Source organism: Rutidosis leptorrhynchoides, chromosome 4 (assembly GCF_046630445.1).
Source record: "Rutidosis leptorrhynchoides isolate AG116_Rl617_1_P2 chromosome 4, CSIRO_AGI_Rlap_v1, whole genome shotgun sequence".
Taxonomy (NCBI): Eukaryota; Viridiplantae; Streptophyta; class Magnoliopsida; order Asterales; family Asteraceae; genus Rutidosis; species Rutidosis leptorrhynchoides.
The window spans coordinates 639,246,109-639,269,641 of NC_092336.1; the positions used below are offsets into that span (position 1 = coordinate 639,246,109).

Consider the following 23,533-nt stretch of genomic DNA (forward strand, 5'->3'; position numbering starts at 1 on the left):
CTATTCGTTCTATCCCGGCATCCAGTTCTTCAGCCTCACCGCCAAAATATAGGCAGACAGCCAGGATAAGCGTTAAGCGATTCTTTGAACCTAAACGTCCTAGAAAATAGAACAAACGATTCGCTGCCGTATTAAACCATGGGATCATATAATGTTTTGTATAATATTATTAGTGTGGTTTGCTTAATGTTCAATGTAAGATAAGCATATGTAAAATAGTGAAGTATGAAATGCAATAATTTTCCATGGTTAAGTATTATTTAGATTGTAGTAATTGGTTCTGTACTAAGCTATTAAGTATGAACATTAACGGGTAGGTACTACCCTAGATATAATTATAAAATGCTAATAAGAAGAAAAGGCTTTTGTAATAATACCTGGTTCATATTATTAACAAGCTATAATGTACTGTAAATATACACTACATCTATAATATTCCATGTGAATAATTATTTTCTTTTCATTCTTATAGAAGAATATGGCGCGATTGAATCGAATGACGGAACAAGAAGTCGAGGAATTCATCAACCAGCGAGTGAACGACAGAATGTTATGGGTCGAGGCTGCAAGAGCTGCTGCAGTTAACCCAAATCCTCGTGTAGGATGCACCTACAAAACTTTTCAAGCTTGCAAGCCCTCATCATTCAGTGGAACAGAAGGACCGATCGGTTTAACCCGGTGGATTAAAAAAAAGATGGAGACTGTGTTTAAAATCAGTGGTTGTGTTGAAAAGGACATGACCAAGTATGCATCGTGCACTTTCAAGATAGTGGACTCACGTGGTGGAAAAATTATGTGAAGGCTGTAGGAGGAGATGTAGCTTATGATACTCCATGGGAAGAATTCAAAACAATGTTAATCAACGAGTATTGTCCAAGGAACGAGGTTAGGAAGTTGGAAGATGAATTACGAAGCCTGAAGGTTGTTGGTACTGAAATCACCAACTACAATCAGCGATTCATGGAATTAGTTTTGCTATGTCCTGAATTGGTTCCAACCGAAGAACGGAAGATTGAAATGTACAAAGATGGTTTGCCCAAAAAGGTCAAGGCAAACGTTACAGCATCGAAACCTAAGACAATTCATGAAGCTATAACCATGGCAAACGAGCTAATGGATCAGGTCATTTTGGATAAGAAAGCATCCAATACTGATGTGAAGGTATCAGGTAACAAAAGAAAGTGGAATGGAAATTATGATCGAGGTAACCAACAACAATCTTTTAAGAAACAAGAAACCACGCAAGGTGCGGGTAGTGGTTCAAGCTTTGGTTACAAAGGACAAAATCCTTTATGTAACCGATGCCACAAACATCACTCTGGCTACTGTAATGTGGTATGCAACAAATGTAATCGAAAGGGTCATCTTGCTGAAGATTGTAGGGCTCTCGTTACAAATACAAATGGTACCAAGACTCCTGCCACCAATGCAAATAGAACTGCTTTGGCTACCATTACTTGTTATGGGTGTGGAAAACAAGGTCACTATAAGAGCCAGTGTCCAAATCCAGAGAAGAATAATGGATCTGCACGTGGAAGAGCATTTGTTATTAATGCTAGAGAGGCGTGTGAAGACCCGGAGCTTGTTACGGGTACGTTTACCATTAATAATTTATCCGCATCTATTATATTTGATACTGGTGCCGATAGAAGTTACGTGAGTAGAGGCTTTTACGCTAAATTGAATTGTTCATCATTACCTCTAGATGCTAAGTACATGATTGAGTTAGCTAATGGTAAACTAATTAAAGTCGATAAAATTTGTCGTGATTGTGAAATGAATTTAGCTGGTGAAACGTTTAAAATTGACTTGATACCCGTAGAATTAGGAAGTTTTGATGTAATAGTCGGCATGGACTGGATGTCCAAAGTAGGAGCTGAAGTTGTGTGTGCCAAGAAGGCAATTCGCATTCCTTGTAAGGATAAAATGCCGGTGATGATTTATGGAGAGAAGGGTAACTCAAAGCTAAAACTCATTAGCTGTTTGAAAGCCAAGAAGTGTTTAGAAAAGGGATGTTATGCTATTCTAGCACATGTTAATAAAGTTGAAAAGAAAGAAAAAGAGAAGTGCATCAATGACGTGCCTGTGGCAAGAGATTTTCCTGAAGTTTTTCCGGAAGAGTTGCCGGGATTACCTCCATTTAGATCTGTAGAATTTCAAATAGATTTAGTACCAGGAGCTGCACCAGTTGCCCGTGCTCCATATAGACTTGCACCGTCCGAGTTAAAAGAACTTCAGAGTCAGTTAAAATAATTACTGGATCGTGGATTCATACGACCAAGTACTTCACCGTGGGGAGCTCCGATTCTATTTGTTAAAAAGAAAGATGGATCTTTTAGGATGTGTATAGATTATCGTGAATTAAATAAGTTAACTATCAAAAATCGGTATCCACTACCGAGAATTGACGACTTATTTGATCAACTCCAAGGATCATGTGTGTACTCGAAAATTGACCTAAGATCGGGCTATCATCAATTACGCGTCAAAGAAGAAGATATACCGAAAACTGCTTTTCGGACACGTTACGGTCATTACGAATTTTTGGTCATGCCGTTTGGATTAACGAATGCGCCAACTGTATTCATGGACCTCATGAATCGAGTTTGTAGTCCATATTTAGATAAGTTTGTTATTATTTTCATTGATGACATTCTTATCTATTCCAAGAGTGAGCAAGAGCATGAGCAGCATTTAAGGTTAATATTAGAGTTGTTGAGAAAAGAACAGCTATACGCTAAATTTTCTAAGTGTGCTTTCTGGTTGAAAGAAGTGCAATTTCTTGGTCACGTTGTTAGTAGCAAAGGAATTCAGGTTGATCCGGCTAAAATTGAGGCCATTGAAAAATGGGAGACTCCTAAAACACCAATGCAGATACGCCAATTTTTGGGTTTAGCCGGTTATTATAGAAGGTTTATTCAAGATTTTTCCCGAATAGCTAAGCCGTTGACATCATTAACGCAAAAAGGGAAGAAATACGAATGGACCTCGGAGCAGGAGAACGCATTTCAATTACTGAAGAAGAAGTTAACTACGGCGCCTATTTTATCGTTACCTGAAGGGAACGATGATTTTGAAATATATTGTGACGCTTCGCGACAAGGTTTTGGTTGTGTTCTTATGCAACGGAAGAAAGTTATTGCATACGCATCCCGACAATTGAAGATTCACGAGCGGAATTATACGACGCATGATCTAGAACTGGGAGCAGTCGTGTTTGCATTGAAGATATGGAGACACTACTTATATGGGGTTAAATGCACTGTGTTTACTGATCATAAAAGCCTTCAACACATTTTTGATCAGAAACAATTGAACATGAGGCAACGTAGGTGGGTCGAACTGATAAACGACTATGATTGTGAAATTCGCTATCATCCCGGGAAAGCGAACGTGGTGGCCGATGCTCTAAGCAGAAAAGAACGAGAACCAATTCGAGTACGAGCGATGAACATAAAAATTCGCATGAATCTCAACTCACAAATCAAAGAGGTTCAACGAGAAGCACTTACTAAAGAAAACATAGGAAATGAAACAATGAAGAAGTATGAGAAGCAACTCGTTATACGGGAAGACGGAATTCGATATTTTGCAAATCGTATTTGGGTACCAAAGTTGGGTGGATTAAGGAAGTTGATATTGAATGAGGCACATAAGACAAGATACTCGATACATCCTGGAGTTGGAAAGATGTACCAAGATCTTAAGACACATTATTGGTGGCCTAATTTAAAGACAGACGTTGCAACATATGTTGGGGAGTGTTTAACTTGTTCCAAAGTCAAAGCAGAACACCAAAAGCCGTCAGGGTTACTTCAACAACCAGAAATTCCAGAATGGAAATGGGATGGTATTACCATGGATTTCATCACGAAGTTACCAAAGACTGCCTGGGGATACGACACCATTTGGGTAATTGTTGATCGTCTTACCAAATCTGCACATTTCTTGCCTATAAAGGAAACGGATAGAATGGAGAAATTATTACGATTATATATAAAGGAAATAGTTTCAAGGCATGGAATACCTATTTCTATTATATCTGATCGTGATAGTAGATTTACCTCAAAGTTCTGGCAATCACTACAGGAGGCACTAGGAACTCGTTTGGATATGAGTACCGCATATCATCCGCAAACCGACGGGCAGAGTGAAAGAACAATTCAGACTCTTGAAGACATGCTCAGGGCATGTGTGATCGATTTTGGAAACGGATGGGATAAATATCTACCATTAGCAAAATTCTCGTATAATAATAGTTATCATGCGAGCATTAAAGCTGCGCCATTCGAAGCATTGTACGGAAGGAAGTGTAGATCTCCTATTTGTTGGAATGAAGTAGGAGATCGACAATTAACTGGTCCCGAGATCATACACGAAATGACTGAGAAGATAGTACAAATCAAGGAGAGATTGAAAACAGCCCGTAGTCGCCAAAAGAGCTACGCCGATGTCCGAAGGAAACCATTAGAGTTTCAGATCGGGGACATGGTTATGTTAAAGGTGTCACCGTGGAAAGGTGTAATACGCTTCGGAAAAAGGGGTAAACTGAACCCAAGATATGTAGGCCCGTTCAAGATCATCGAACGCATTAGACCGGTAGCTTATCGACTCGAGTTACCGCAACAACTCGCCGGAGTACATAATACCTTTCACGTCTCAAACCTTAAAAAGTGTCTTGCAAAGGAAGACCTCGCCATTCCTCTTGAAGAAATCCATGTCGACGAGAAACTACAATTCATCGAAGAACCAATCGAAATCATGGATCGTTAAGTTAAACGGCTCAAGCAGAGCAATATACCGATCGTTAAGGTTCGTTGGAATGCTCGAAGGGGTCCCGAGTTTACATGGGAACGGGAGGATCAGATGAAACAAAAATATCCACATTTGTTTCCCGATGACGCAAAATAGGTACAATTTTAAAATTTCGGGACGAAATTTATTTAACGGGTAGGTACTGTAATGACCCGCAATTTTTCAGATCATTCTATACTTATAAGATTAATATTTACATAAATTAAACTTACCAACATGATAAGCAATCCAAATTGTTGAGAATTATGTTTTGAAAAGAGTTTTACACAACGTTTGACCGTCTAGTTGACCGATGATATCACGAACTATATAACATATGATAATTATACGTTTGTGTATATATATGTATATATACATATTTAACATGATCTAAGAATGTTGTAATATCTCATTTTGTATTAATAACAATAAGTTATAAGTATATTTTGAAACTACTAACTTAAGTTTTCAAAACGATAACCATACGTAACGTTATTTGACATAAATACTTATGACCTATAATGTTTATACATATATCGTATAAGTAATGTATTTAATTACTTTTTAAGGATTTAAATACATAAAACAATATAAGTATATTCACAAAAGATAGCTATATTTGAATCCTCGTTCCGTTTTCACAAGATTTCTATACGTATATCTAGAGTATATGTACTCGTATCATACCTAACTTCTATACGTATTTACTATTGGTATATACACATCAAATCACCACCAACCAGCCCTTGTTCATGACTTATGTATAAGGTAATTACTTTTGTATGATTGCTTGACTAATTACATAAAAATACAACATGAAAACTTGTCTTTGTCTCCTTTGATTCACGTTTTTAAGACCATGGGGGGATCATCATTTGATTCAAATTCTATCTTCATTTCTTAGTTAAACACCCACACACTTATAATCCTTAAACCCTTAATCAATTCAGCAAAGTTACCATGAAGATCTAGCTTCAAAAACATCACTTAATCACCATAAGAAAACCCTTACAAAAACACTTCAAGAATCCTTCCAAGAACACAAGTTTACTTCCAATCTTTCATCCAACTCCACCACTCTTTTGGTTCTAGGTTTTTACTCCTCTTTTACAGCAACCTTGTCCAAGTAACTTGAGGTAGTAACTTTGTTCATAACCTTATTCGATTCATATATATATAGCTATCTTATTTTATGGTATACAATTTTAACAACAAGAACATAGTTTGAATGATTTCAAACTTGTTTGCAAACTAAATAGATCCTTCTAACTTAACTTTTAAAATACTTCAAGACCTGTAATATATCAAAATATATGCTAATTTAACAAGGTATAACTTGGTTTTTCAAAGAACACCTTAAAAACTGAATTTACGACGTCGGAGTGCAACCGGGGGCTGTTTTGGGTTGGATAATTAAAAACCATCTTGAACTTTGAATTGGAGGTTTATTCTCTGGAAAATTGATATTTACTATGAATATGATAACACATAAAAATTTCATGATTTAACTCAAAGTATAAGTATTTTTAGAAAAATAATCATTTAAGGTTGTTTACATGATGGAAAATGATCAACTTCATAAGTTTCACCAAAGTTTGACCTATGACCTGTGATTTCGAATACAAACTAAGGTATTTGCAGTTCATATTCTTAAAGAGGGACTCGATCCAAGGAAGTGGCAAGTTGAACCAACGAAAACGGAGTTGTAACGAAGAAACTATGACCAAAACAAAATCGGATATCCAAAACTAGTTTAGCCACGAAAATAATTGGAGAAAAATTAAATAAATCACATCTTTTTAAAATAACATGATATTTTATATATATGTACTCATAATTTAATTTTATATATTTCAGGATCACCCGTAAACAATACGAGAAGATTAATCGTAAGATCCCATGATTGTACGCAACACGTCATTTGACAACACCGGTACTTTATGTACGCAACACGTCATTTGACAACACCGGTACCGTGGGTCAAGATTAATCCCGACCAATACGAATACGATGGGGTTTTATTTATTTCGATGGGGGTTTTATTTATTTATTAAACACCTAAAAATGAACCATTAAAATTGAATTGCTAACTACGGACTAAGAAGACATTAAAAGTATTATAAGTATATATATGTGACGATTGTTTAAAATGAAAATATATTGATATATTATATATGGATAGGTTCGTGATATCAACCGGAGACCAAGTCAAAATATATATATCTTCAAGGCAAAAGTGAGTATATAGTCCCACTTTTAAACTCTAAGTATTTCGGGATGAGAATACATGTATTTTATGTTTTACGTTATGGACACAAGTAACTGAAAAATATATTCTACGTTGAGTTGTACCACTGGCATATTTCCCTGTAGCTTGGTAACTATTATTTACAGCGGTATTGTAAATGCGAATCCTGTTGATAGATCTATCGGACCTGACAACCCCAACCGGACTGGACGACCAGTATTCAACGGTTGCACAGTACTTCGTTTCGTGACTACACTTGGTACGGTGTAGTAAGATTTCATAATAAAGGGAATATGCGACGTGATTAAATGTTAAGTATGGTTACCAAGTGCTCAACCACTTAGAATATTTTTATTAAAATGTTTACATATGAAATCTTGTGGTCTATATTTATACAGCTGCCGGCATTAAACCTATATCTCACCAACTTTATGTTGACGTTTTAAACATGTCTATTCTCAGGTGATAACTAAAAGCTTCCGCTGCAACATGTTGAATTTAAGCAAGATCTTGAGTATGCATATTTGTGTCAAAAATAAAACTGCATATCCGAGGAATTGTAATGTAAAATATGCTAGAAATCGTATTGTTATCATCACATGTAAAGTTTGTAAGTCTAAGATTATCGCTAAACGATAATCATCTTTATATTGTCTAAAGCTTGTATTAACATAAGAGTTATGGTTTGTAATGTAAAATAAATGCAGTTGTTCTTTTAAAAATGTCGCATATAGAGGTTAATACCTCGCAATGAAATCATACGTTATCTAACTCGTTCTTATGGTTAAGGACGGGTTATGACAATAATGGAATGAAATAACATATATATATATATATATATATATATATATATATATATATATATATATATATATATAATTTTTTCTAAAGTATATGTACGGGTCGGGTATTTACCCGAACCGATTGGACCGAAGTTAGAACCGGACCGAACCGAACCGTATATTAATGGTCCGGTCCTCGTGTCATAACCCGACCTTAACCATAAGGACGAATACAATAACATATGATTTCATCGCGAGGTATTGACCTCTATATGCGACATTTTTCAAAAACTGCATTCGTTTTTACAATACAAACCATAGCTTTTATTACAAATACAAGGTTTAAACAACTTAATAATGATTATCGTTTAGCGATAATCTTAGACTTACAAACTTTACATGTGATAATAACAATACGACCTCCAACATATTTTACATTACAAATCCTCCGATATGCAGTTTTATTTTTGACACAAATATGCATACTCAAGATCTTGCTTAAATTCAACATGTTGCGGCGGAAGCTTTTAGTTATCACCTAAAAATAAACATGCTTAAAACGTCAACATAAAGTTGGTGAGATATAGGTTTAATGCCGGCAGCGTTATGAATATAGACCACAAGATTTCATATATAAACGTTTTAATAAAAATATTCTAAGTTGTTGAGCACTTGATAACCATACTTAACATTTAATCAACGTCGCATATTCCCTTTATTATGAAATCTTACTACACCGTACCAAGTGTAGTCACCGAAACGAAGTACTGTACAACCGTTGAATACTGGTCGTCCAGTCCAGTTGGGGTTGTCAGGCCCGATAGATCTATCAACAGGATTCGCGTTTACAATACCTCATGTAAATAGTAGTTACCAAGTTACAGGGAAGTATGCCAGTGGTACAACTCAACGTAGAATATATATTTTTAATCACTTGTGTCCATAACGTAAATCATAAAATGCATGTATTCTCATCCCGAAATATTTAGAGTTTAAAAGTGGGACTATATACTCACTTTTGTCATGAAGGTATTTAACTCGACTTGGTCTCCGATAGATATCACGAACCTAACCATATATATAATATATCAACATATTTTCTTTTCAAGTAATCATTACATGTATATATATATATATATATATATATATATATATATATATATATATATATATATATATATATATATATATATATATATACTTTTAATACTTTTAATATTTTCTTAGTCCGTAGTTAGCAGTCCGATATTAGTGATCCACAATTAGTTGCTTAAATAAAATAAATAAAGACCCCATCGTATTCGTATTGATCAGAATTAATCTTGACCCATGGTACCATGTTGTCAAATAACGTGTTGCGTACATAAAGTACCGTGTTGTCAAATGACGTGTTGCGTACAATCATGAGGTCTTATGATTAATCTTCTCGTGTTGTTTACGGGTGGTCCTGAAATATATAAAATCAAATCATAAGTAAATATATATTAAATATTATGTTAATTAGCCAAGATATGATTAATCTGATTTTGTCATAATATGATATATTACAGGTCTTGAAGTGTTTTTAAAAATCAAATTAGAAGGATCTATTTAGTTTGCGAACAAGTTTGAAATCACTCAAACTATGTTCTTGTTGTTAAAATTTTATAACACAAAATAAGATAGCTATATAAATATGAATTGAATAAGGTTATGAATAAGGTTACTACCTCAAGTTACTTGAACAAAGCTACTGGAAAAGGTAAGAAAAATCTTGGAATCAAAAGAGTGGTGGAGTGGGATTGAAAGATTGGAAGTAATCTCCTTGAAATCGGATGACTATATTGATACGTTCGTGAGTAGGTAAATGAAGAGATTAGGGAGTGAATTAACTTGAAAGAAAATTGGAAATGAAATTGTATGTGTGTGTGCAAAATAGCATGATTATGGGATGGATATATAGGAGATTTAGTTTGTTTTCTTGCACAAAAGTCACACATGAGGTTAAATGGCTGGTTCCCACATGTAACATCATGTCTAGTGGCTGATCATTGAAGTTTATTATTGGTATATACCAATAGTAAATACGTATAGAAGCTGGGTATGATACGGTTACATATACCCTAGATATACTTGTAGAAATTTTGAGGAATCGGAACGAGAATTCAAATATGGACGGGTTTATAACTGTAAAAATCAAGATAAGTTCAAACAAGTGTGCACTCCACACTTCCCCAAACTTATTCGATATTTATCAAGATTATTTTGGTTACAAATTAATCCCATTACACTTAAATCATATTGGTGACATAGATCACTAACACATTATATATTGTAAGTATATATGTCAAAGAATGTTACATATAGTTATCGTTTTGAAAACTTAAGTTAGTGGTCTCAAAGTATACTTATAACTCATTGTTGTTAGTTCACAATGAAATGTTAAACCATCCTTAAATCATGTTAAATATGTATAGATATGTACATATACATAATCGTATAATTATCGTGTGTTATATAGTTCGTGATATCATCGGTCAAATTGGACGGTCAAACGTTGTGTGAAACTTTTTTTTCAAAAACATAAGTCTCAACAGTTTGGGTTGCTTATCATGTTGGTAAGGTTTATTTTATGTAAATATTAATCTCATAAGTATAAAACGATCGGAAAAATCCGGGTCGTTACACCTCGGTTCCTATTTTCATAAAAAATTGGGTTTCGGTCCGGTCCGGGTGTTGTCTGGTCTGGTCCGGGTATGGACCATGCACAGCCCTAACTACAAACTGCTAATCTGTTACTAGACATGTAGATAACTAATATTAAGAGTATGCATAAACAATAAAACATGGGACATCATGGACTAATGTATGCATGCATGGCAGTTGCATTGTTAGACATTGATCATAGGCACACTCCATTAGACCATTTTTAGTGGTGACGGGGTGATGGGGCGTGATGGATTGTTTTTGTAGGGTATAGTGCTGATTTGGTAAAGGTGATAGCGTGATGGAGTTTGTAGTGGTATGGGGTGATGGTTGTGTGATGGAGTTATTTTATTATTTTTATTGATTTAATTAAAATGTAAATGCATTTATCTAAATCCTGATTGGTTGATCCTTTCTTCACGCCATTTTTCTGTCATGTGATGCTCTCATCACGCCCACCATTTTTTCATCCCATTACGCCCTATAGTGGCGTGATAGGGGCTTGATGGTGGAGATTTTGAGCCTATCACGCTGCATAGTGAATGGTCTTATTAAAAAACTGCTATATTGACTTCTTCTACTGGACTATATCCTGATAATTTGACAAGGGCTTTTGGGTCTTTTAGACTTGCTAATTCTTGGGCTTGATATTTTCTCTTTGGGCTACTGCGAATTGGACCATCGTATAAGTTAACTTTTCGTTCTCCTGCAGGAGTTTTAATTGATATGACAACTTCACATCATGAATTCTGCCACCAAAAATCATATTTCCCCTTAATGTCCCGGTATCCAGTGTCGACCTTGATGCCCATAACGCCAACTTGTCAATTTTTTATTGCAATTCGTACTGTATTAGTGAAAGGCGACTATATGGGTGGGTCACGGAAAGGTCATTATGGTAAAGATTCAAGTATTTGTTTAAAAGAGTGAAAATATGGGAATTGTATTACCCGGTTGAGTACTTTTTATTTCCGAAAAACTATAAATATTATAACCTATTGGAATATTCATCAAAAAAATGAATACCAAGAAAAGTTTACAATCAAGAACATAAGAGCTCAACCAAACAAAAAACTAACGAAAGCTCACAACAAAACCCGATTCACTACTCACTCAACAACTTTATGTTTCAATTAAGGCTCATTGTGAAGGCGATTGCAGTACACAGACCATTCTTTCACTTTATTCGCTAATACATATTAAAACAACATATAATTGTATGTTACATACCTCATAACTTATGAGGACTCTTGTAAACAAATATAAGACACCAAAAAGTTCCTGAAAACCATAATCCCAAAACCAATTGTACAAAAACGATACAAGTCTATGTGGACTCGGAGTATTCTCGATACTGGGAATGAGAGGCAGCAAGAAGAGCAGCCCCAAGGCCCGAACCATCATTAGATAGCTCGATAATGATGTTTTTAGAAGTGTCACCTAACAACTCGTTCATAGCACATTGCATTGCGTCTCTGAATTCAATGTAATGTTCAAACAAACCACCATCCATCGCTATGATGGATTTCTGGTTTTCATCACCTTCATTAACAGTATCTCTTCCGATTTTTTTGAGAATTCCCAAAATTCCGGCAGCTGAGAGACGAGCACCGCGAGTTGCCACAATATCACATACTCTCACAATTACTTTTCTCAACTTTAGAGAAGTGTTTGATATCTGCACTTAAAACCATATAAATGATCAAATATGAAATATGTTTCGGGCGGCCTATAATCAGTAAGTGATAGGCACAAATAAGCACCTCAAGTATGTCTTTCAACTTGGTTGCCACAACGCTGAGGTCAGCACTCGAGTCATGATGCATCGCAGACATAACCGGGGTCCTGCATTCATACCAAACATTCCACATAAATAAAAAAAATTTAACATATCATATTTGTGACCAATCTGACCATATCAAGTACATTTGAAAGCGATATCAGTTTTAGGGCTGATCAAGTGGGTTAGGTAAAAGGTAAAATGAGTAACTATCTTACTATAGATCAAAAAAGGTGGGGTTGAGCTGACCCAACTTTTTGTAATTAACATGAGTACAAAAACAATATATAATATAAAACAATATAAAAGTAAGTGCGCATTAAAAAGCTTTTTGGGTAGTTTTTGACTGGTGAAAAGAAAATACAACTTTTTTGTCCCATTAAATAGAGTTACCTCAATATGAAGGGCTTTTCAAGTTTAGACGGCACGGTATCACCGAAAAACTCTGCTTCTACCGCCATCTTCAACAAGACTAGCCTCACGATTTCTCCCAAATACATTCCAGAAATTATCTTCTCAAAAATCTGTTTGAGAATAATTAAAATATATAAAGTCGGATATCAAACCACTTTAGAAAATACATACTGGTTCGTAGTCCTTAATTATATGCAAGCAGCCCTGATGTTCTATTCCCCATATACATATGCAATGTCTATCTGTATGTGTCTGTATTTGGCATCTATTTTTTTAAAATGACGACTTTTGAATCAATGACGGGGATAGAAACCACCCACCTGATCATATTCGACACACTCACGCTCCAAGGAAACCAATTCGTCCCGTTAGGCAACCGAAATCGGTGAAAACCCCCGAGGAGATTTGAACCCGGGAAATAATATCCTCAAAAGTTCGCCTTCCCTAAGATTCAAACCCGGGACAGAGTCCCAAAGTGGTCAGCCTCCCATACCACTCAGCCAAAGGCTTTTGGCTCGGTGGTTGTACGTGTATATTACTTGCGACTAAAAAGGAGTCCATCGCCAATACTAGGGAAAACAAACATTTAGATTATTTTCTTCAACTTTTGTAAATAAAAATAAGGATACGGGACCTTAATCATTGTGTGTTTCCATTGAATCACGATGAGTGTGTCCTGACATATGAGAAATGTTAAACAACCGAAAGGAGTAGACCCAAAATGTATACCTGCTCCCCAGGGTTTAAGCTATCAGTGTCAAGACTTTCATCAAACTCTGTCAAAGGAAGATGTGATGATCGGAAGTTGCCCCATTCCATGTTTATAACCTTCACAAAGTTAACAATTGTTACAAATCTACGTTATAAACAACTTTCACCCATTTGAAATGCTTTATGAAGCTACAAATTTACCCAATAATCATAATCATAAGTTACTAACCATCTCTCCGGATCTAGGAAGTAGACCTTGCCATTTGGGGATTGCGTTTGCACGTTCCACATAGGCTGCATTAGTTCCGGTACCTAATATCACTGAAGCAATTACATCATTGCTACTATATCTCCCTCCTGCTAACGTCCCAACTGTATCATTGACCTGCATTTTCAACATGAAATCGTAAACCTCGAGTCCGTAAAATTTTATCCTGTAACATTATTCATTAAATAAAACTTGCCGAGATAGTGCAAGATGCGAGCAATATAAAGTACGAGAGCCACAGAATAAAGGATAAGCTTAAAAACACATTACCAATGCGGAAACACGCATATCGAGTCCAACCCTTTCCATGGCTTTTGTCAACTCTTCTACGATGTCCTGCCCAACCTGTTAAAAAGCAAACAAATAAATACAGATAAACATAAACAATAATTTACTATAGTAAAAATGTCTAATATTCAGGATCCAAGTCCTGCCCCTCGGGATGGTTTAAGTGGTTCACCCCAATACTTAGGTGTTGGAGGGGGGAAAGGTCTCAAGTTCAAGTCCCCTTCCCTTAAAAATACCCATGGAATTTATTTCGAAAACCGGGTTGCCCTATGGGAGGTTTTAACGACCATATTTAAGATCCTGGTCCGACCCGCCTGTCCCTCGAGATGGTTTAAGGTTCGGATCCCTGTAATGTAATATGGTTCGGGTTTCTGCCTGAAAGCGCGTGTGTGCGTAGTAAATGAGAGTATTCGATGCCAACTATTGCCTTTAAAAAAAAATATGTCTAATATATACCCTTACAAACAAACAAATTCCATGACAAGTTTAACAATTACAACGATTAGAAATGTAACTTCAGCTTTATAAAATTAAATAAAATATGAATCTCCTCATATTTTGTTCTCTTTGTATCTCTTTCGTCTATTGATACGTACTAGAAATATATTAAAAAGAAAAAAGAGAAAAAGAACATAAGTTCTAATACTTACTGCATCTTCGATATTGAAGCCTTTTGTCCATCTAACAAGAGTTCCTCCTGCAATTGACGATTGTTTGACGGGAAATGAAAAAGTAAACCCAAGTTCCCGTTGTGTGCCAGGTGGAATCTGCATATTGTCCCCCTCCGTTGCCACAAATTTCGCAAGTTCTCCAGCAATAAAATCAAACAAATCCTAAAGCACGATAAATACTATTTCACTACACGAAGCCTTTGATGCCAATATTATTAGTAATACGTTTTATTAAGAAAAAAGGAGTTTAAAAATACTCACTTCACATTTCCCGATCATGAGATTTGGAGGAATTTGAACTTCTACAAATTCTTTCTTTACATTTTCTACTCCACCCAACTTCACACGAAGCACACGGAAGTTTGTACCACCAAGGTCAAGAGCATAAAATATTCCCGTTTCATCCCTAGAAAAAGAACAAATGGAGTTATGACATATATCTTATATTCTTATATATAAATAATATTTATTGTTTTATTAGTGGTAGTCGTACGGCTCTAGTTATTGAGTCGACAGCAAGCGTCGATTTATTGGCGACTTGACTGACTCTTAGAGCCTAAAGTAAATTTCACAGGATTTAAAACCCATGGAAATTTGATTTTACCACTCTCATGGCGTCTCAATTTTATTTTTAATTTAACTTAATTTTTCAAAAAAAATTTTTATCCTACTTATTGGCCGGAGGTCCACTCGGAAGCAATCTCTCTTTCCATCGAATAGAGAGAGGGATGACTTTCTCTACCTTGGAGAGCGTTTTCACTCTGGGTGGAGAAATGACTTGTCTTTATTCTCGGATAGGGGAAGGATTGTCTACATCTCACCTCCCCCATACACCACTTATATGGCATTGGGTTTTGTTGCTGTAGCTGTTGTATTAGTGGTAGTCAAAATTTCATATTACAGAGAACTCATTAGTTAGATAAACGTGACATTACCTACCTTTTATTAACTTTCAGCAACTAATTATCTAACTACCTGACTTTCTGAATCTACCTCTTCAAACCACAATTAACACTTTGAAGGCGCACAAAACGCCCAAAAGCTATTTAACACACCCCAAGGTTCTAAACTTGAAAGATTCTAATCATGATTTGATTTAAAACAATTAAGGTATGGGTTCAACTGGTAAAAATGATTCGTTCATAATTAACACAAATTCTTTTTAGCTATACCTTAAAAGTAATATTTCTTATGCTATTCCTACAGCAGACAAAGGGCATATTTGTAACAACATTAGTGACGCACAGGAATTCTTTAAAACAAAATGTCTCAATAAATCATATCATGATAAAGTTCAAACCAAAAAATGTAAACTATGATGAAACGTTCAATAAATGTCAAAGCTCACATAACACTTGGTTAGAACCAGCTAAAGCATATATTTGCAACTTTTCGAACAACTGAACAAATGAGAATCATCAAATTTCCACAACTTGCCCTATTTAAAACTACAGTTCTAGTTGATCAAAAAAGGGAAAACTTCTTAAACGCTGAAAGAGTTCAAGATTCAAATACATCTATACCAATATAGAACTTCTTTAAAATAACCAGTGTAACCGCAAGGTTGTTGATTTGATAAACCAAAACCAGAACAGGTCATAGAATAAAATGATTACTCCGTATTAACTATTAAGCAATGAAACATCAAGATCAGATGATAGTTGCTTAAAGCAAGGAACTTGGTACTTTCAAATTTAAAATCAATAGTCAGTTTTCTTACAGCTACTCCTCATCTAATAATTGTCTAAATCTGACTATTTTGACACCAAATCATAACTGATAACTATAACTATGGCTTCGGATCATAATAATCTGTTTTTATAACAGACTAATTATATCAATAAAGATTAGTAATTTTCCACATACACAAACTAATAATGCATCACAGAACCTTAGCATAGATAACTTACACCAAAAGTGTGAACTTTACTCAAAGTTAACCTAAACTTAAGGGACAGCTTAAAAGTTACGAACTTTATGTAATCAAATATTTGCATCTGCAAGTTAATGCACTACCCAACTCATATAACTTCAATCACACAACAAATTTTAAAACTTTTTTAAAGAGATGATAAATTCCAACTAGTCAAAATAATACACTATATAAAAAAGTCAACTTAGCCCACTACTACCGTTTCAACCCAAATCTTAAAAATTCAGTTTGTGATGAATATTCCCCATCGTTAATTAATATGCAGATGCATTGATATAGTTAATAAGATGTACAAACCCAGTTGGAAGATTGTCAACATAGCTGATTAACATCTTGAGCTTGCTGCCGCCGTCGGAAGCAAGTCCGGCGTGCATCTCAACCACCATGGCGTCAGCCACCTGCCGGAGTTTTGCAACCGGAGTTCCACATTTATCTTCCAACTCTTTTAATATCTCCATAGCCTTTCCCCACTTCCCGGAATTCTTCATCCGGTGACGGACCACCAATACAGCCGCCGTAGAAACAGCAGTGGCGCACACCACCGCCGCCGCCACCGTTACTTTACCCATATTATCAAATTTAACAGCTTACACACACAGATCGAAGAAAATATGTAAATTACAAGATTTAAGATACCGTTTTGATTTTTTTGATGTTTAGATTAGATGAAATAAGATTTGAACTTGACTGAATTTGATTTGTGAGTATAATTACATAGTCAAATCAAGAAAATGCGAAATGGGAAATTGGAAATCTTATAAAAACATAGGAGTATATGGGGACAAGAATGAATGTGTGTGTGTGTGTGTGTGTGTTTGGAGTATTTATATATTTATAATAAATAGTCTATATACAGAGACGATACGTATATGTATTTATATTTATATTTATATTTATATATACAGTATATGACAAGAAATTATATTATATATTCTTATCTTATTTTTTTCAACGATCTCTTATTTCCATTTCGACAATCGATGACTATGATCCCGTAGTATAAAAGATCAGTTAGAATTTTATTTTTTCAGGAAAATGAATTTTGTTTTGCTTAGAGCACCAGGAGTGGGCGAGGTCACTTACCTCGTCGGGCTTTGCGTCGCTAGTCGGCCCACTCTCTTACCCCGTCACCTTTACCCGTCGCAGGTAGGTCAGTCACATGGGAGACGGGAATCAACGGCTCGAAATGCTTTTATTTTATTTTATCCCCACTTTTATCTATATATATACAACCCTTTCTCAATATAAAAAACACACATTCTTCTCATTTCTCAATTTAAACATAGATTTTTACTGGAAAAAATATGAATTCTTCCATTGTTTCATTGAATGTTTACCATGGTGGAGAGTTCAGCGAGGATTGGAAATCGTATTCCAACTCGCAATGTACTCCGTTCAAGTCCTTCGACGTTAATGGGTGGAACACAGGGCGTTTGTTCGACTACATACGAGAGCATGTCGACTTCGAGGCCTCGGATTATATGTACATCGTTCCAGAAACTCAAACCTTTGAGTTTCTCACGACTGAACAAGAATGGGAAGAACTTGTCGGGAAAGCAAATCTCAACGACGAGCCTATCGACTTGTATTGTATCCACATATGGTCCCAAAAATTCATCCGCCGCTCACATCCTCACTACCCGCACAACGAGAGTGATGAGGGATACAATAGTCCTAAAACCCCGTGAAGGCTCGATCGGACGAGTTAATTTTTTGAAAATTTCGGTTTGTTTTTTTATTTTTAGGACTTATAATGTTTATATTTTTAATTTTAGGTTGGTAATGTTTTTCTTTTTTTTTAGGAATCGTAATGTTTTTTTTTTACTTTTTAGGAATCGTATGTTTTTTTTATTTTCTTAGGAAATGTAACTTTTTTTATTTTTAATGAAAGTTATTTTATTTTTATTAATTTATGTTACATTTAAAATCATTAAAAAATAATAAAAATAAAAACTGACATGCTCCAGTGACATAGAGTCACTTACGAGTCTAAACGCGATGTCGAACTCACTCACCCGATCATTTTTTGAGACGGACAATTTCTACGGCCAATCAAGAGAAAAATCTCAAACCCCCCCCCCCCCCCCCCCCCCCCCCCCCCCCCACAAACAACCACGTGAGAGCTAATGGTGTTACTCCCGAATTCCTATGAATTATTGATATCTATCATGTAAGTGGGTATTTATGTAGAAGATATATGATAATGTAGTTGACATTTCATCATTACACATTTTTTTTTTTTTTTTTTTTTAAATAAGATTGTAGGTTGCAGATTAAGCCTTAAAGATTTGAAGTCGTGACTAAATTAAGTTTAACGATTTTAGATCTTATAACTGTTAAAAACTAGTTTTATTTGTGGTTCTTACTATACACATGTGCTTAAAAGGCATGTTAAAAAAACTATTTGGACATAGTCCAATGGTTACCGAGTTTTAATAAAGCAGGAGACTAGATTAAATTTCTGGCAACGCTCAAAATTAAACTTATTGAGCTCTTGATTAGAGGGGTGTCAATGTACGCAATTTACCCAGTTAAGGGTCTCGTTACTCGGGGGGCTCATCACCCAGAGGTTTTACTCGCTAATGGGGACCCAGTGTGATTGTCGCTATGGAGGTTTCCTCTACGAACCCAATAAAGGGCATGTTAAAATTAGTTTATTTATGTGTTATACACGGTGTTGTAAACGACGTCCGTTGTGTCCGTTTCGACGCCCGTTCGGCGTTTTGGTGGCTAGCCCATCTCGACCTCGTTCCGTCTTCTAATAAGTCGGTCAACGGTCAAAAGTCGGATTAAATGCGGGAAAAGTCGAAACGAAAGTTTTTTGGCTTTAAATTATGTGTGTATATATATTTATATATTAAAAAGTCAATGTTAGTCAACGTTCGTCTCGACCCCCGTCTCGTACGTCTAGACGTTTTAAGGTCCTGATCGTCTCGACCTCGTCTCGCATCTTTTCAACCGTGGTTAGACATGGATCAATATTGTTGTATAAAGTTTTCTTTAAAAGATAGTCAAATCTAGACTAATTGTTAAATGCGAGGGGGCTAATGTGTCATACATTGATAGAATGATATATATATCTATATATCTATATATCTATATATCTATATATTATTATAAAACACGTGGAATAATTATAAGTATCATTTTTTTTCTATTAAACTGAATTAAATAATCATAAATGTCATTTTCTTAATAAAATTGAATTAAATAATACTACGGTCTACATGTCATTTTCTTAATCTAATTGAATTAAATAATCATTAATGTATGTAATTTTAAATCTTTAATTAGTTTAAGATAATAATAAAATAATGTTTCGACAAAAGTACAACCCATTATGCTATTTTTTAGGATGTTATTTGATTTCCTTTTCTATATAAATAATGAATAATAATAATATAAGGGGTGGTGATATTTTCACTTTAGTTTTTTTATAAATCCACTACTTTTATACGTTAACTAGTTATATAATATAACTACTTAATGCATATACGTAGTGGATTTATCAAAAAATGGAAGTAGATTTATCACTATCCATAAAGACGTCTTAAATTTAGAATAAATAATTATCTCCAATTATATATATATATATATATATATATATATATATATATATATATATATATATATATATATATATATATATATATATATAGTCTTTTTGCTTGGGTTTACTTACGAAAAAAATTAACGAAGATAAAACCAAACCCTTTTCTGGTTGCTGCTAACTATCACAAATAAAATATATGATTTAATAATTATTTTTTATATAATTTAAAAATACTATGCGAAACATGAGCTCTTCCATAGAGGTTTATCATGTAAGGATTCTATTTTATTTATGTTTTCATGTCCTGTCAACATTTGATCGATAACAATTGTAATTGTCGTTAATATCTACAATTTCCGTCTAACGAACGGACTGATAAAATTAGTTGTTGTATAAAATTTTCTCTAAAAGATAGTCAAATTGAGGTTAATTTGTAGTGACCCGAACTTTTTCATGTTTATATATATTAAATGAAATTGATATTTACATGATTAAGTGTTTCCAACATGTTAAGCAATCAAACTTGTTAAGACTTGATTAATTGAAATAGGTTTCATATAGACAATTGACCACCCAAGTTGACCGGTGATTCACGAACGTTAAAACTTGTAAAAACTATATGATGACATATATATGATTATATATATAGTTAACATGATATTATGATAAGTAAGTATCTCATTAGGTATTTTAACGATGAGTTATATACATAAAATTGAGTTTATTGAATTAAGAAACTCGAAACGATATATATATCGATTATCGTTATAACAACGTCTTACTAAATACATATGAATCATATTAAGATATTGTTACACTATGTTTAATCATGATAAATGATAAGTAAACAAGTCATTATGTATATTAACAATGAACTACATATGTAAAAACAAGACTACTAACTTAAGGATTTCGAAACGAGACATATATGTAACGATTATCGTTGTAACGATATTTAAATGTATATATATCATATTAAGATATAGTAATATATCATAATATCATGATAATATAATAATTTAACATCTCATTTGATATAATAAACATTGGGTTAACAACATTAATTGAGATCGTTAACTTAAAGGTTTCAAAACAACACTTACATGTAACGACTAACGAAGACTTAACGACTCCATTAGAATGTATATACACGTTGTGTTTTGATATGTATTCTTATACTTTTTAAAGACTTCAAGACACATATCAAAATACTTCTACTTAACAAAAATGCTTACAATTACATCCTCATTCAGTTTCATCAACAATTCTACTCGTATGCACCCGTATTCGTACTCGTACAATACACAGCTTTTAGATGTATGTACTATTAGTATATACACTCCAATGATCAGCTCTTAGCAGCCCATGTAAGTCACCTAACACATGTGGGAACCATCATTTGGCAACTAGCATGAAATATCTCAGAAAATTACAAAAATATGAGTAATCATTCATGAATTATTTACATGAAAAAAAATTACACATCCTTTATATCTAATCCATATACCAACGACCAAAAACACCTACAAACACTTTCATTCTTCAATTTTCTTCATCTAAGTGATCTCTCTCAAGTTCTATCTTCAAGTTCTAAGTGTTCTTCATAAATTCTATAAGTTCTAGTTTCATAAAATCAAGAATACTTCCAAGTTTGCTAGCTTACTTCCAATCTTGTAAAGTGATCATCCAACTTCAAGAAATCTTTCTTATTTATAGTAAGATATCTTTATAATACAAGGTAATACTCATATTCAAACTTTGATTCAATTTCTATAACTATAACAATCTTATTTTGAGTGAAAATCTTACTTGAACTTGTTTTCGTGTCATGATTCTGCTTCAAGAACTTTCAAGCCATCCAAGGATCCTTTGAAGCTAGATCTATTTTTCTCATTTCCAGTAGGTTTATTCGCAAAACCTGAGGTAGTAATGATGTTCATAACATCATTCGATTCATATATATAAAACAACCTTATTCGAAGGTTTAAACTTGAAATAACTAGAACATAGTTTAGTTAATTCTAAACTTGTTCGCAAACAAAAGTTAATCCTTCTAACTTGACTTTTAAAATCAACTAAACACATGTTCTATATCTATATGATATGCTAACTTACTGATTTAAAACCGGAAAACACGAAAAACACCGTAAAATCGGATATACGCCGTTGTAGTAACACTGCGGGCTGTTTTGGGTTAGTTAATTAAAAACTATGATAAAATTTGATTTAAAAGTTGTTCTTCTGGGAAAATGATTTTTCTTATGAACATGAAACTATATCCAAAAATCATGGTTAAACTCAAAGTGGAAGTATGTTTTCCAAAATGGTCATCTAGACGTCGTTCTTTCGACTGAAATGACTACTTTTACAAAAACAACTTGTAACCTGTAATTATGACTATAAACTTATACTTTTTCTGTATAGATTCATAAACTTAAGTTCAATATGAAACCATAGCAATTGGATTCACTCAAAACGGATTTAAAACGAAGAAGTTATAGGTAAAACAAGATTGGTTATTTTTGCTTGTTGTAGCTACGTGAAAATTGGTAACAAATCTATATTAATCATATCCTAGCTAACTTATATTGTATTATACATGTATTCTAATATATTATGTAATCTTTGGATACCATAGACACGTATGCAAATGTTTTGACATATCATATCGACCCATCTATATATATTATTTGGAACAACCATAGACACTCTATATGCAGTAATGTTGGAGTTAGCTATACAGGGTTGAGGTTGATTCCAAAAATATATATAGTTTGAGTTATGATCTAGCCTGAGACGTGTATACACTGGGTCGTGGATTGATTCAAGATAATATATATCGATTTATTTCTGTACATATAATTATGGACAACTAGTTGTAGGTTAGTAACAAGGACATCTGACTTAATAAACTTAAAACAGTAAAACGTATTAAAAATGTTGTAAATATATTTTGAACATACTTTGATATATATGTACATATTTGTTATAGGTTCGTGAATCGATCAGTGGCCAAGTCTTACTTCCCGACGAAGTAAAAATCTGTGAAAGTGAGTTATAGTCCCACTTTTAAAATCTAATATTTTGGGATGAGAATACATGCAGTTTTATAAATGTTTTACGAAATAGACACAAGTAAATGAAACTACATTATATGGGTGAATGATCGAAGCCGAATATGCCCCTTTTGCTTGGTAACCTAAGAATTAGTAAACCGATCTACTAATTGACGTGAATCCTAAAGATAGATCTATTGGGCCTAACGAACCCCATCCAAAGTACCGGATGCTTTAGTACTTCGAATTCGTTTTTATCATGTCCGAAGGATTTCCCGAAATGATAGGGGATATTCTTATATGCATCTTGTTAATGTCGGTTACCAGGTGTTCACCATATGAATGATTTT

General features: G+C 34.2%; 1 protein-coding gene across 1 annotated transcript; it reads right to left on the reverse strand.

Annotated features, from left to right (window-relative positions):
• Positions 1-11,620: 11,620 nt before the first annotated feature.
• On the reverse strand, positions 11,621-17,349 carry LOC139904310 (hexokinase-1-like). The gene is made up of 9 exons (XM_071886245.1): positions 16,872-17,349; positions 14,903-15,047; positions 14,621-14,803; positions 13,953-14,027; positions 13,644-13,799; positions 13,433-13,531; positions 12,683-12,813; positions 12,273-12,354; positions 11,621-12,187 (listed from the first exon to the last, which is right to left on the reverse strand). Exons 1-9 carry the CDS (start codon positions 17,141-17,143, stop codon positions 11,837-11,839), a joined length of 1,494 nt encoding a protein of 497 aa, XP_071742346.1. The 5' UTR covers positions 17,144-17,349; the 3' UTR covers positions 11,621-11,836.
• Between the last annotated feature and the right edge of the window lie 6,184 nt (positions 17,350-23,533).